The following is a 15,734-nucleotide window of genomic DNA, read 5'->3' on the forward strand; positions in this document are numbered from 1 at the left end:
ATTTCATCATTGATATATAAACTATCAGACTGCGTGGTCGGTAGTAGTGGGTTTCAGTAGTCCCTTAAAGTAATTGTGTTGTGAGAAGGTTTAGCTCACAAAAAAGACAAATGGCAGTCCGTGTTTTAATACTCCATATAACAGGAGGCCTGAGGCCGCTATGCACGTCCTCCTATATTTCCATGAATCATTTAAACGGCCATGATTCATTTAGTTCCACACCCCAAGGTTTTTCTCCTTAGAGTCACCAGTTGGCATTTTTTTACCGTATCATTTTTGCACATGCAGTTTGACAAACTCCTGTCTAGTGTTTCATTCACGTGCCATAAATATTCATGCCTTCTGAGGTTTGACACAGCGGCTCGTTGGAATTTGTCAGAGATGGAATCCGAGCCGGTGTTAAATCCTTTCAACTGTAAATAAGTGAACCGATAGGCTCAACAAGGCTCATGTGACAAAATATCCAATCTGTTAACTCATTATTAGATTAGGATGTCTGAGTTGAACTTGAAATTAACATATAAAAGAGGATTAGATTTATTATGCATTCTAAATTGTACATGATGGCTATTTATTACGCTAAAAAAACATTCAAAAATCAACATTTTATATACAGTGTTCCAAAAAAGACTCACTTTGTCACGCCCATGGGATCATGTTTAGTTTTTGTCAAGTTTGGTTTTATTTTTTGGACAATCAGTTCCTGTTTTGCACTTCCTCGTTTGTCTCATTGCCATGCCAACTCATTAGTTTTCACCTTGTCCTCATGTCTTGCACCTGTTTTCACTGATTATGTCACTTCTATTTAAGCTGTCTGTTTCTGTTGTTCACTCTGGCAACACAACCTCCTGCACCCATGATATCCACGCTGCTTCTCATTCCCTTGTCTCAGTCACAGTAAGTTTTTGTTATTCATGCCATGGTGCAAGTGTTTTGTTTCATGTTTATAGTTTATAGCCTTTGTGCTAGTCTTTTGTTTCCTTAGTCAGTTTTTGTACCGCCATTGTGCGCGCCTTTTGTTTGTTCCTGTTTTTAGTTAGTGTTTAAAATAAAGAAATGTCTTTCCCTTCACGCCGTTTCCACTCCATTCGCTTTGCACCTCGGGAAAACAACCCTCGTCCAAGTCCAAGTCTGACACACTTTAAGTAGAAGTTAATTTTTGGGGGGGTTTTCGTTCGTTATGTATTTTTTTCGTTTCGACTATATTTACAGGATTTTTTGAGATTCATTTACTGTGCATATTTTTTCATTTACAGGCGTTTTTTAGTTATGTTTTTTTTTCATTTACAGTACTATACAGTACAAGCATCAAACACTAGTCAATTAGGCAAGCTGAAGGCCTTCTATAGTGTACAGTCCCTCAGCCAATCAGGACGCAGAACACATTCATACGCTGTAAAAAGAAAAAGCATGTGACACTGGATAAAATTAGCCAAAAATTGGTGTAACAGCGAGTCCGTGTGAAGTGAACCGTGCTGTAGCGAGGGAACATTGCATACGCTGTCATGTCATGTAGTAACATTCATAATAACATGAAATATATACACGATGTAGTATCCAGTAATATTCATAATAACATTTCATATATACATGGTGTAAGTATATATGTAGTATCTAGTAACATTAATAATAACAATGTAATATATATCTGATGTTAGTATATATGTAGTATCTAGTAATATTCATAATAACATGTAATATATACGTGATGTAAGTATATATGTAGTATCTAGTAATATTCATAATAACATGTAATATATACATGATGTAAGTATATATGTCATGTAGTAACATTCATAATAACATGTAATATATATCTGATGTAAGTATATATGTAGTATCTATTAACATTCATAATAACATGTAATATATACATGATGTAAGTATATATTTAGCATCTAGTAACATTCATAATAACATATAATATATACATGATGTAAGTATATATGTAGTATCTAGTAACATTAATAATAACATGTAATATATATCTGATGTAAGTATATATTTAGCATCTAGTAACATTCATAACATATAATATATACATGATGTAAGTATATATGTAGTATCTAGTAACATTAATAATAACATGTAATATATATCTGATGTAAGTATATATGTCATGTAGTAACATTCATAATAACATGTAATATATACATGATGTAAGTATATATGTAGTATCTATTAACATTGATAATAACATGTAATATATATCTGATGTAAGTATATATGTCATGTAGCAACATTCATAATAACATGTAATATATACATGATGTAAGTATATATGTAGTATCTCGTAACATTAATAATAACATGTAATATATATCTGATGTAAGTATATATGTAGTATCTATTAACATTCATAATAACATGTAATATATACATGATGTAAGTATATATGTAGCATCTAGTAACATTCATAATAACATATAATATATATCTGATGTAAGTATATATGTAGTATCTATTAACATTCATCATAACATGTACTATATACATAATGTAAGTATATATGTAGCATCTAATAACATTCATAATACCATGTAGTATATACATGATGTAAGTATATATGTCATGTAGTAACTTTCATAATAACATGTATTTAATACATGATGTAAATATATATGTCATGTAGTAACATTCATAATAACATGAAATATGTACACAATGTAAGTATATATGTAGTATCTTGTAATATTCATAATAACATATAATATATACATAAATTAAGTATATATGTAGTATCTAGTAATATTAACAATAACATGTAATATATATAACCTATGTAAGTATATATGTCATGTAGTAACATTCATAATAACATGTAATATATATCTGATGTAAGTATATATGTAGTATCTATTAACATTCATAACAACATGTAATATATACATGATGTAAGTATATGTCATGTAGTAACATTCATATTAACATGTAATACCTTATTTCCTTGAATTGTCGCAGGGCATATAGTATGCGCTTGCCTTGAATTACTGCCGGGTCAAACTCGTGACGTCACGAGTGACACTTCCCCTGTCATCATTTTCAAAATGGAGGAGACTGATTTCAATACCGGTAATTTGAAATCGCATAAAGGGAAGAAGATTAAGAGCTATTCAGTAGGACTTAAGGTCCAAGCTTACATCACACTCAAATTTTTACTGCATACCTATGGTAAGTGCCGGAGTGAGAAGAGGTTTTAAAATAACTAGCACATGCTTACTTTTACCGCATACCTTTGGTAACCGCAGGAGTCAGAAGAGGTTTTAAATTAATTAGCGCCCCGGCGGCAATTCAAGGAAATACGATAAATGATCTTGAGAAGTCGGGTCCGTCTCCATAACGATCTTCATGACTGCACAAATATGGAGTTTTAATGTTGAGTGTGTCATACAAACCTGTCTTACTTCCCTCTAATGAAGACTTCCTTGGGCTCTACTTCATCCCTGCTCGCGCTCAGAGGGAACAAAACACATTTTGGTGGCTGAGGCCAATTCCATTTCTACCCAGAGGCTCTCTTTGTTTCATAATACTTTATAATTTGATCACGCTGATGAAAGAGAAACGCTGACACAGCACATCCTGCAGCTGTAACGCCTTCAAGCTTTTACGGCGAAATAAGCCGAAGGCAACAATATTTACATTTGACCTGAAAGCTTGCGGGTGTGGTTGCACATCTTTATTTTTGCTCACTCCAGTTTGAGGAATAAAGCAAACCGATGACTTGTGCCAGACGCCGACAGCTCGACAGCTATCGTTTCCATTGGAAGCTCAAGTGCAGAAGTGCTCTCCTTAGTCTCGTCCCAGACTTTGGGAGCGTCCTCCAGCCCGCAGAGCTAAGCCAGGACACATTTGCAAAACAGAGAGAACAAAACGGACGCCTTGCTCAGCAAAAGCGCAATGACCTCCTCTTTGAAGTGTCAAACTGCCCGTATCGGACAGGAATGGTGCTTATCTGATGAGGGGGAAGTTACCCGGTCTGAGTCAGGCATCAGACCCGGTCTGAGTCAGGCATCAGGACCAGTCAGAGTCTTCTTCTAACACAGATGTAAGAGGGATGTGTGCTATGGCTATGAGTTGTTTTTTCCCTTGGCCTCAGTCTGGACCCCCTCTCCAGGGGCCCTGGCTTAGAACAATTCCCCCCATCCCCCTTCCCCCATTCATTACTTGTTTCTCAAGAAGTTGGTAGACCCCTCAGCGATCCTGTTCTGTCTCCCTGTGATGTTTGTCTGATCTTGAATGGGATTGTGCTGAAAATTAATTTCCCCTCAGGGATTAATAAAGTATTGATTCTGATTCTGAAACCCTGCTCAGTCAGGCATCCGATCCAATCTGGGTCAGGCATCCGATCCAGGCTGAGTCAGGCATCAGACCTGTCACGTTTGTTCGTGTTTTTGTTTAGTTATGATCTGTTTTGCTTACGACTCCATTGTTTCTCGTTTTTGCACTTCCTTGTTTGTCTTATTACCATGCCAACTCATTAGTTTTCATCTTGTCCTCATGTCACGCCCCTGTCCTCATGTCTCACACCTGTTTTCACTAATCACCACAGTATTATTTAAGCCTGTCTGTTTCTGTTGTTCACTCTGGCAACATCACCTCCTGTACTCATTATATCCATGCTGCTTCTGTCATAACTCGGAGTAAGGAGAGGACCCAGATGCAGAGAAGAAGTTAAAAAAAAATAAAGCTTTTATTTTGGAACAACTTTTTACCTCCAATGCAAAAAGTTTTTCACGAGATTAATCAACACGCGGAAAAATAATTCAGAGGATAAACAATTAACTTAAAATCACTCCACAAAAATAAAGAGGAATACTAATCTAAAGAAATGCTAACAAAAAAAAAGATTATTAATAAGAATAAATTAAAAGCGCTCCAACAGGAGGAAAAAACACCAAAACGACCTATATATAAACTAACTATAAATAACAAAAAAAAATCACTCAATCAATGAGGCAAAAAATTCGAAATTTGGAAAAACAAAAACTCACCAATTAGGAAGACGAAGGATAACCAAGGACGTTCGAAGGAGGAAAAAGTGAACTCAAAATTACAGCAAAAACTAGGGTAACTAGGAAAACAGGAGCAAGACAAGGAGCTAATCAAGGACATGGACATGGACGCTAGAAAGGCACGATAGACGAGACGATCTGGCAAAGGACAAACGGAGAAGTGAGCTTAAATAGGATGTGGGAGTGATGGGGAACAGGTGGAAACAATCAGGAATCAGGGATGACGTCAGACTGGTGACACAAGAGGAAGTGCTCGTGGTCTGAAACAAGAGGGTAGCTTTTCAAAATAAAAGACAGAAAATCACAAGACAGAAAAACCAAAACAAGACTTCCCTCACCGCGGTGTGACAGCTTCTCATTCCCTTCTCTCAGTCACAGTATTTTTTTGTTATTCATGCCACAGTGCAAGTGTTTTGTTTCATGTTTATAGTTTATAGCCTTTGTGCTAGTCTTTTCTTTCCTTAGTCAGTTTGTGTACCGCCATTGTGCGCGCCTTTTGTTTGTTCCTGTTTTTAGTTAGTGTTCAAAATAAAGAAATGTCTTTACCTTCACGTCTTTTCCACTCCATTCACTTTGCACCTTGGAAAAACAACCCTCATCCTCGTCCTAGTCCTGGTTTGAAAAGACCGGGTCTGATTTAGGCATCAAACCCAGTCTGAGTCAGGCATCAGACACAGTCTGGAACAGGCATCAGACCGGGTCTGAGTCAGGCATCAGACCCAGTCTGAGTCAGGCATCCAATCCAGTCTGGGTCAGGCATCAGACCCAATCAGAGTCAGGCATCAGACCTGTCACGTCTGTTCATGTTTTTGTTTAGTTACAGTATTACCATGCCAACTCATTAGTTTTCACCTTGTCCTCATGTCACGCCCGTCCTCATGTCTCACACCTGTTTTCACTAATCCCCACAGTATTATTTAAGCCTGTCTGTTTCTGTTGTTTACTCTAGCAACCAATGATATCCATGCTGCTTCTCATTCCCTTGTCTCAGTCACAGTATTTTTTTGTTATTCATGCCACAGTGCAAGTGTTTTGTTTCATGTTTATAGTTTATAGCCTTTGTGCTAGTCTTTTGTTTCCTTAGTCAGTTTGTGTACAGCCATTGTGCGCGCCTTTTGTTTGTTCCGGTTTTTAGTTAGTGTTCAAAATAAAGAAATGTTTTTACCTTCACGCCTTTTCCACTCCATTCACTTTGCACCTCGGGAAAACAACCCTCGTCCTAGTCCTAGTTTGACAAGACCGGGTCTGATTCAGGCATCAAACCCAGTCTGAGTCAGGCATCAGACACAGTCTGGAACAGGCATCAGACCGGGTCTGAGTCAGGCATCAAACCCTGTCTGAGTCAGGCATCCAATCCAGTCTGGGTCAGGCATCAGACCCAATCAGAGTCAGGCATCAGACCTGTCACGTCTGTTCATGTTTTTGTTTAGTTACAGTATTGCCATGCCAACTCATTAGTTTTCACCTTGTCCTCATGTCACGCCCCTGTCCTCATGTCTCACACCTGTTTTCACTAATCACCACAGTATTATTTAAGTCTGTCTGTTTCTGTTGTTCACTCTGGCAACCCATGATATCCATGCTGCTTCTCATTCCCTTGTCTCAGTCACAGTATTTTTTTGTTATTCATGCCACAGTGCAAGTGTTTTGTTTCATGTTTATAGTTTATAGCCTTTGTGCTAGTCTTTTCTTTCCTTAGTCAGTTTTTGTACCGCTACTGTGTGCGCCTTTTGTTTGTTCCGGGTTTTAGTTAGTGTTTAAAATAAAGAAATGTCTTTATCTTCACGCCGTTTCCACTCCATTCGCTTTGCACCCCGGGAAAACAACCCTCGTCCTAGTCCTAGTTTGACAAGACCGGGTCTGTGTCAGGCATCAAACCCAGTCTGGAACAGGCATCAGACCGGGTCTGAGTCAGGCATCAAACCCAGTCTGAGTCAGGCATCAGACCCAGTCTGAGTCAGGCATCCGATCCAGTCTGGGTCAGGCATCAGACCCAATCAGAGTCAGGCATCAGACCTGTCACGTCTGTTAATGTTTTTGTTCAGTTACAGTATTACCATGCCAACTCATTAGTTTTCACCTTGTCCTCATGTCACGCCCCTGTCCTCATGTCTCACACCTGTTTTCACTAATCCCCACAGTATTATTTGAGCCTGTCTGTTTCTGTTGTTCACTCTAGCAACCAATGATATTCATGCTGCTTCTCATTCCCTTGTCTCAGTCACAGTATTTTTTTGTTATTCATGCCACAGTGCAAGTGTTTTGTTTCATGTTTATAGTTTATAGCCTTTGTGCTAGTCTTTTGTTTCCTTAGTCAGTTTTTGTACCGCCATTGTGCGCGCCTTTTGTTTGTTCCTGTTTTTAGTTAGTGTTCAAAATAAAGAAATGTCTTTACCTTCATGCCTTTTCCCCTCCATTCGCTTTGCACCTCGGGAAAACAACCCTCGTCCTAGTCCTAGTTTGACAAGACCGGGTCTGAGTCAGGCATCAAACCCAGTCTGAGTCAGACATCCGACCCAGTCTGAGTCAGGCATCAGACCCAGTCTGGGTCAGGCATCAGATCGGGTCTGAGTCAGGCATTAAACCCAGTCTGAGTCAGGCATCAGACACAGTCAGAGTCAGGCATCAGACAGGGTCTGAGTCTGGCATCAGACCCAGTCTGGGTCAGACATCACGGTCGCTCAAAATCCAGTCAAATGTTCCCCGCTGTGCTAAACAATTTCCTGTCTGATTATTCCCTCAATTTTCATTGCTGATAAGTGGCTTCCGACAGACCGACCATTCTATTTCACTCCCCATTAAAAAGTGTCCCTTGACTGCCACTTGGATGTTAATTGGTGTCACTTATCTAATATCTCAGCTATCCAGCCCTGAAGTTAGGACCAAAGCAGTTTCCTGCCTGAAGCCAACAAATCCCTGAAGCCAATGGATACAAATACATTCCAATAAATATTCCAAATAAAATGCGGTACCTTTTGACGGAAGTGACGGTCTGCAGTTTGTCGTCAGCAAACACGGAGTTGAGGGCTCGGTGTAGTCTCTGGAGAACAAGCAAGGTTTAGCCTGATTAGGCATTCAACTCAATGGAATCACGCTGAAATTCATTCATGGACTAAGTAAGGACAGGAGTGGACAGCCTTCATAAAAGACAGTAGTTATGTACATCCATTTACACATTTTCTACTGCTTGTTCCTCTCGGGGTTGTAGTCATGTCACACAACTATACAATACAATGATTTGCAAATCCTTTTCAACCCATATTCAATTGAATGTACTACAAAGACAAGATATTTGATGTTCAAACTCATGAACTTTATTTATTTTTTTGCAAATAATAATGAACTTAGAATTTCATGGCTGCAACATGTGCCAAAGTAGTTGGGAAAGGGCATGTTCTCCACTGTGTTACATCACCTTTTCTTTTAAAAACACTCAATAAACGTTTGGGAACTGAGGAAACTAATTGTTGAAGCTTTGAAAGTGGAATTCTTTCTAAGCTCTACATTTTTGTTTTATGTAGAGCTTCAGTCGTTCAACAGTTCGGGGTCTCTGCTGTCGTATTTTACGCTTCATAATGCACCCCACATTATTCGATGCGGGACAGGTTTGGACTGCAGGCGGGCCAGGAAGGTACCCGCACTATTTTACCACGAAGCCACGCTGTTGTAAGACTTGTCTTGCTGAAATAAGCAGGGGCGTCCATGATAACGTTGCTTGGATGACAACATATGTTGCTCCAAAACCTGTATTGACCTTTCAGCATTAATGGTGCCTTCACAGATGTGTAAGTTACCCATGCCTTGGGCACTAATACACCCCCATACCATCACAGATGCTGGCTTTTGAACTTTGCGCCTATAACAATCCGAATGGTTATTTTCCTCTTTGTTCCGGAGGACACCACATCCTCTGTTTCCAAATATAATTTGAAATGTGGACTCGTCAGACCACAGAACACTTTTCCACTTTGCATCAGTCCATCTTAGATGAGCTCGGGCCCAGCCAAGCCGACGGCGTTTAAGGATATTGTTGATAAATGGGTTAGGCTTTGCATAGTAGAGTTTTAACTTGCACTTACAGATGTAGCGACCAACTGTAGTTACTGACAGTGGTTTTATGAAGTGTTCCTGGGCCCGTGTGGTGATATCCTTTACACACTGATGTCGGTTTTTGATGCGGTACAGCCTGAGGGATCAAAGGTCAATAATATCATCGCTTACGTGCAGTGATTTCTCCAGATTCTCTGAACTTTTTGATGATTTTACGGACTGTAGATGGTAAAATCCCTGAATTCCTTGCAATAGCTAGTCGAGAAATGTTGTTCTAAAACTGTTCGACAATTTGCTTACAAATTGGTGACCCTCGCCTCATCCTTGTTTGTGAATTACTTAGCATTTCATGGAAGCTGCTTACCGAAACCTGCCGGTTGAAATGTGGTAGAGAACCATGTCCACTTGACCGCTCTGTTCCATAGTAAAGCTTCACCTTTGGGAATGTAAACAAGGAAACAACGGCTGTGTTTGTGTTGCTGAAGGCACCTACATCTTTCTTCTTTGACGTCTCCATTATCAATTGAACACAATGCAAAAGATTCAGCAACACAGATGTACAGAATACTGTGGAATTACTAGATTTAAGCAGACGACTTATAGCTGGGATCGAGCTGGAACAAAATGTCCGCTATAATCCGTGCGCAAAATTTAAAATTGCAATTTAGTAAACTAAAAAGGCCGTATTGGCATGTGTTGCAATGTTAATATTTCATCATTGATATATAAACTATCAGACTGCCTGGTCGGTAGTAGGTCTTTAATGGTGACAGGTGAGGTTGTGCCATCACTGGTGAGACAGGTGGGAATACAACCCCTTGGTGGGACTTCTTTTGGGTTCTACATTTAGAACACAGCGAAGTAAGGTGCAGCATCAGTCTAACGCACATGTAACTCACTCATAATTCCAGAATGCTGACTCATTTCTCTGAATATTTTGTGACCACTGCAAGACAGACAAGCCTGTGCAGTTGTTGTAAAGAACAATATGTGAGCAGAGCGTACCTGGCTGGTGTGCAGCCAGTATTTCAAGCGGGGCTCCTTGACCCTGGGGATGAGCAGCTTGTACACCATGTGTTCCGCTATGGTGGTCAGCAGAGATAAGGCCACACCCACACACAGCATCACAAAAAGGCCGGAGAAATGCTTGATACCCATCTGGAGCGTCTGGATGGAGAGAGAAGACACAAACAAATAAAGGTCAAGACGTTGATAGAAATGGATGTCATATTGTCATCATGCATGTTCACAACATTCTAGCTGGGACTGCAATTAGAGACACTTCAATACAATGTCAACATTTATTTGTTATCACTAAGGAACTGTACATTACCGTAGGGGGATAAACAAGCCATGCTAATCAATAAGCTGGAGCTCGTGAATGTTAGCCAAGGTGGGTGGATCAAAATACAGACAGTAACCTTACTATGTGTAGTATCAGTACAGGCTGACGCTTGGCTGGCATCGTGGTGTGGTTATTGTTCTCTAGAGGGTGCAGTCGGAATGGAACACAGAATTCCATCCATCCATTTTTTACCGCTTATTCCCTTTCGGGGTCGCGGGGGGCGCTGGCGCCTATCTCAGCTACAATCGGGCGGAAGGCGGGGTACACCCTGGACGAGTCGCCACCTCATCGCAGGGCCAACACAGATAGACAGACAACATTCACACTCACATTCACACACTAGGGCCAATTTAGTGTTGCCAATCAACCTATCCCCAGGTGCATGTCTTTGGAAGTGGGAGGAAGCCGGAGTACCCGGAGGGAACCCACGCATTCACGGGGAGAACATGCAAACTCCACACAGAAAGATCCCAAGCCTGGATTTGAACCCAGGACTGCAGGAACTTCTTATTGTGAGGCAGACGCACTAACCCCTCTGCCACCGTGAACACAGAATTGAGGTAAGATTTATTTATATACTAATAAAGCAACTAAGAACCAAAACACTTGCACGAAGGCACGAACAAACAAAAACAACTGAACTAGCATGTGAGCTAAAAAGAACAAAAGGCACTAGCATGTGAGCTAGGAATACAAACGAAAAAAAAAATAGCATGGAAGCTAAACGATTACAAAAGGGTATTTACCACAATGCGGGAAAGCGATGTCACCTGTTGCATGGGAAGCAAACTACGAAGCAAGAGCGAAAAACAAACAAAGGCCGGCTTGAATAGGGACGGAAAATTAAGAGGCAGGTGCGCGACGACAAACAAGAGACAGGTGACACTAAATGCGTAATTCGGCAGCAGAAACAAAGCAGGAAGTGCCACCAGGAACTAAGGACGTCAAATACTAAAGAGGGTGATAACAAAACAGAACAAAACCAGAACATGCCATGATCCAAGTAGTGGATCATGACACAATGTGTAATATCAGTACAGGCGATACTATGTGTAGTATCAGTACAGGCGATACTATGTGTAGTATCAGTACAGGCCATACTATGTGTAGTATTAGTACAGGCCATACTCTGTGTAGTATCAGTACAGGCCATACTCTGTGTAGTATCAGTACAGGTGATACTATGTCTAGTATCAGTACAGGCGATACTATGTGTAGTATCAGTACAGGCCATACTTTGTGTAGTATCAGTACAGGCCATACTCTGTGTAGTATCAGTACAGGCGATACTATGTGTAGTATCAGTACAGGCGATACCATGTGTAGTTTTAGTACAGGTGATACTATGTGTAGTATCAATACAGGCGATACTATGTGTAGTATCAGTACAGGCGATACTATGTGTAATATCAGTACATGTAATACTATGTGTATTATCAGTAGAGGCGATACTATGTGTTGTATCAGTACAGGCCATACCATGTGTAGTATCAGTACAGGCCATACTATGTGTAGTATCAGTACAGGCGATACTATATGTAGTATCAGTACAGGCCATACTATGTGTAGTATCAATACAGGTGATACTATGTGTGGTATCAGTACAGGTCATACTATGTGTAGTATCATTACAGGCAATAATATGTGTAGTATCAGTACAGGCCATACTATGTGTAGTATCAGTACAGGCGATACTATGTGTAGTATCAGTACAGGCGATACTATGTGTAGTATCAGTACAGGCCATACTATGTGTAGTATCAATACAGGCGATACTATGTGTGGTATCAGTACAGGTCATACTATGTGTAGTATCATTACAGGCGATAATATGTGTAGTATCAGTACAGGCGATACTATGTGTAGTATCAGTACAGGCAAAACCATGTGTAGTATCAGTACAGGCGATACTATATGTAGTATCAGTACAGGCCATACTATGTGTAGTATCAATACAGGCGATACTATGTGTGGTATCAGTACAGGCGATACTATGTGTGGTATCAGTACATGTGATACTATGTGTAGTATCAGTATAGGCGATACTGTGTCTAGTATCAGTACAGGCCATACTATGTGTAGTATCAGTACAGGCGATACTGTATAGGAGCATAAAATATTTTTTAGACCAATCTCCAACCTTCTCATCAAAGTCACCTCCCTGGTCGGACCAGAGCAGAACTTGAAATGATTCCTGGCCCAGTGGGTCAACACAGGGGGTCCCACAGGGCATGAGAGCGACCCCCCTGCTGGTGTCATGTATGAGCAGTTTTTGTGGCTGAGAGTAGCGAGGCGGTGAAGGACATCCCTGGAAGCTAACCTTGCCTCTGAGAACACGAACATTGTCACGCTGCCCAATGACTTAGTTTACCCTCTGACCAGTTTTTCTCTGTGGCCTTGTGAGGCCAAACTCCTCAGTGTGAATGTAAATGTTCAGGAGCAATAGTAAGTAAATAAATAACCTGTGCTGGAAAATACTGCTGACGCGGCAATCAGAACAGAAGAAGAAGACGAAGCAAAAGAAGAGACAAGGCGACAACAAGTAAGAAGAAGTATGCTTGCAAGTTCCAAAAGAATTTCAGTTCATCCCGGACAACTCGAAGGGGAAGGGGTATGCTGCCTGGAGATTTTGTAGATCACACTTCTCCTTTGAACACGGTGGCCGAACGGTTATACTCATTCATGAACGGTCAGAGAAGAACAAGGTTACCGGTCCCAGCCCAGTGTTATGGGCCACCTTGCTAAATGGAGACCCCAGGCTGTAACATATGCCGAGACAAAGATGACTATGCTGATAGCTACAAGCAACATCCAGTTCTCATTTGCGGATGTTGTCAACAAATCGGTGAAATCACTCGCCAGTACTAAATTGTGAAAGGTGTGTGTATAGGGGGTTCGTTCTCTCAAGGATGCAGTCGGATTGGACACAGCGTGAGGGTAAGAAATGATGATTTATTTATACTCTAAAAACAGATTAGGAACAGAAAAACTTGCACAAGGCACTGAAAGCATAACAAACAGAACTAGCATGGGAGTTAGAAAGAAGTAAAAGCGCTAGCATGTGAGCTAGGGAACAAACAAAAGAAGCATAGCACGGAAGCTAGCAAGTACAAGAAAGAGTTCTTTACCACAATTGGGAAACAGCGTCGTCACCTGTTGCACGGAACAGAAACTAGGATGCGAGGATGAGTAACGGAAAAGGCAGGCTTAAATAAGGGGAGTAATTACAATAATAATAATAATAATGGATTAGTTTTATATCACGCTTTTCTATTGTTAGATACTCAAAGCGCTCACAGAGAAGTGGGAACCCATCATTCATTCACACCTGGTGGTGGTAAGCTACATCTGTAGCCACAGCTGCCCTGGGGTAGACTGACGGAAGCGTGGCTGTCAGTTTGCGCCTACGGCCCCTCCGACCACCACCAATCATTCATTCATCATTCATTCACCGGTGTGAGCGGCATCGGGGGCAAGGGTGAAGTGTCCTGCCCAAGGACACAACAGCAACGACTTTGATGTCCATAGGTGGGAAGCGAACCTGCAACCCTCAGGTTTCTGGCACGGCCGCTCTACCCACTACGCCATGCCGCCCCAGGCAGGTGCGCGTAATAAACAAGAGGCAGGTGACAACAGTAACTATGACAACAGAACAAAACAGGAAGTGCCACCAGGAACTAAGGAAGTCAAATACTAGCAAGATGAGATACAAAACGGAACCAAAACCCGAATATGACAGGATCCAAGCAGCGGATCATGACAATATATATATATATATATATATATATAAACACACACCCCCGTCACAAGCTGTGTGTCTCGTCCCCCCGTATTCCCTCTGCTTCCTTGGCTGCCCCTTGGACTTCAATCTCTTGCTCAACACTACTGGTAACACTCATCAGCTAATTGCTACACATAGTCACACACATATACACCCTCTTGGTTTTTAGTCACACTCCATAGTTTTGTAAATACATACATTAATAACAAATATAGTTAAAACGTTCCCTTGTACACCTGTAGAAAAGTGGTGGCTGTCATCAATTGCAAGCAAGAGGAGCGATTGCAATGACAGTAACTTTTGACTTTTTGATTATTTTGAGCATTTCCTATTTATCTCTAGTTTGAAATGTGTCGATTATCAAGAATAAGCTGCAAGAAAAAATGAAAAGTAAAGGTGTTCTCGGAGGCTGCAGAGCGATTGGCCTCATCTCTCCAGTCAATCTATTCATTTTGACAGCCATTTGTTGTAATAAAGGCTTAACAGAGGCTAAAAGGTGACATCACAGTCAATATTTTCCTGCCTGTGTCATATGGCTCTCCTCTTCATGCTGGCTTGTGTTACTTTGGATACAAACTTATAAAACGATGACTATTTCTGAGTAATTAGTACAACTCAGGTGTTTCTTAACCACTGTTGTGCTGCGAGTGCCCTGAGAGGAACACCAACAAATATTAGTTTCTATGTGCTGCAGCGGGAGTCAGCTGCAATACACTTTTCCACCACCTGTGGCAGTAATGACAAAGTCCTACAAAGAGGAGACGTCATAGGGAAGTTTCTTAATTGCAAAAAATATTGTCTTGACTAAACTGGTGGAGCTACAATTTCATTTACACTTTGATTTTATTGACTGTTTAGTTAAAAAAAAAACACGTAAATTAATATCGATGACTAATTTAGTTAGAATTTATTTTGGCATTGCGTAATTGTATGTAAATGTTTTTTGATCAGTTTTATGAGTCCCTTCTTTCAATGTTTTTTATATCATTTGACCAGAGGTGGCTGGAAATGTGCTACATTTACTCCGTTACATCTGCTTGAGTAACTTTTGGGATAAATTGTACTTCTAAGAGTAGTTTTAATGCAACATACTTTTACTTTTAATTGAGTCTACTTATAGAGAAGAAACGCTACTTTTATTCCGCTACATTTATCTAAATTCAGCTCGCTACTCGCTATTGATTTTTATCGATCTGTTAATGCACGCTTTGTTTTCTTTCGGTTTGTCAGACAGACCTTCAAAGTACGATCCATCGCATGCCTGCGTTTCACCAATCAAATGCAGTCACTGGTGACGTTTGACTCCGTTTCACCAATCAAATGCAGTCACTGGTGACGTTTAACTCAGTTTCACCAATCAAATGCAGTAACTGGTGACGTTTGACTCCGTTCCAAGAATCAAATGCAGTCACTGGTGAAATTTGACTCCGTTTCACCAATCAAATGCAGTCACTGGTGACGTTCGACTCCGTTTCACCAATCAAATGGAGTCACTGGTGACGTTTGACTCCGTTTAACCAATCAAATGCAGTCACTGGAGACATTT

At 40.6% G+C, this 15,734-nt stretch overlaps 1 protein-coding gene across 1 annotated transcript in view; it reads right to left on the reverse strand.

Moving 5' to 3' along the window:
* The window catches only part of grin3a (glutamate receptor, ionotropic, N-methyl-D-aspartate 3A), a 117,162-nt gene that overhangs the window by 11,600 nt on the left and 89,828 nt on the right, over positions 1 to 15,734 (reverse strand). Inside the window, exons 8-9 of the mRNA XM_061876978.1 lie at positions 10,068 to 10,229; positions 7,985 to 8,052 (exon numbers count right to left, since the gene is read on the reverse strand). Of these exons, the coding sequence (XP_061732962.1) occupies positions 7,985 to 8,052; positions 10,068 to 10,229 (230 nt within the window). The remainder of the gene's footprint in view (positions 1 to 7,984; positions 8,053 to 10,067; positions 10,230 to 15,734) is intronic.

Source organism: Nerophis ophidion, linkage group LG17, assembly GCF_033978795.1.
Source record: "Nerophis ophidion isolate RoL-2023_Sa linkage group LG17, RoL_Noph_v1.0, whole genome shotgun sequence".
NCBI classification, from domain to species: domain Eukaryota; kingdom Metazoa; phylum Chordata; class Actinopteri; order Syngnathiformes; family Syngnathidae; genus Nerophis; species Nerophis ophidion.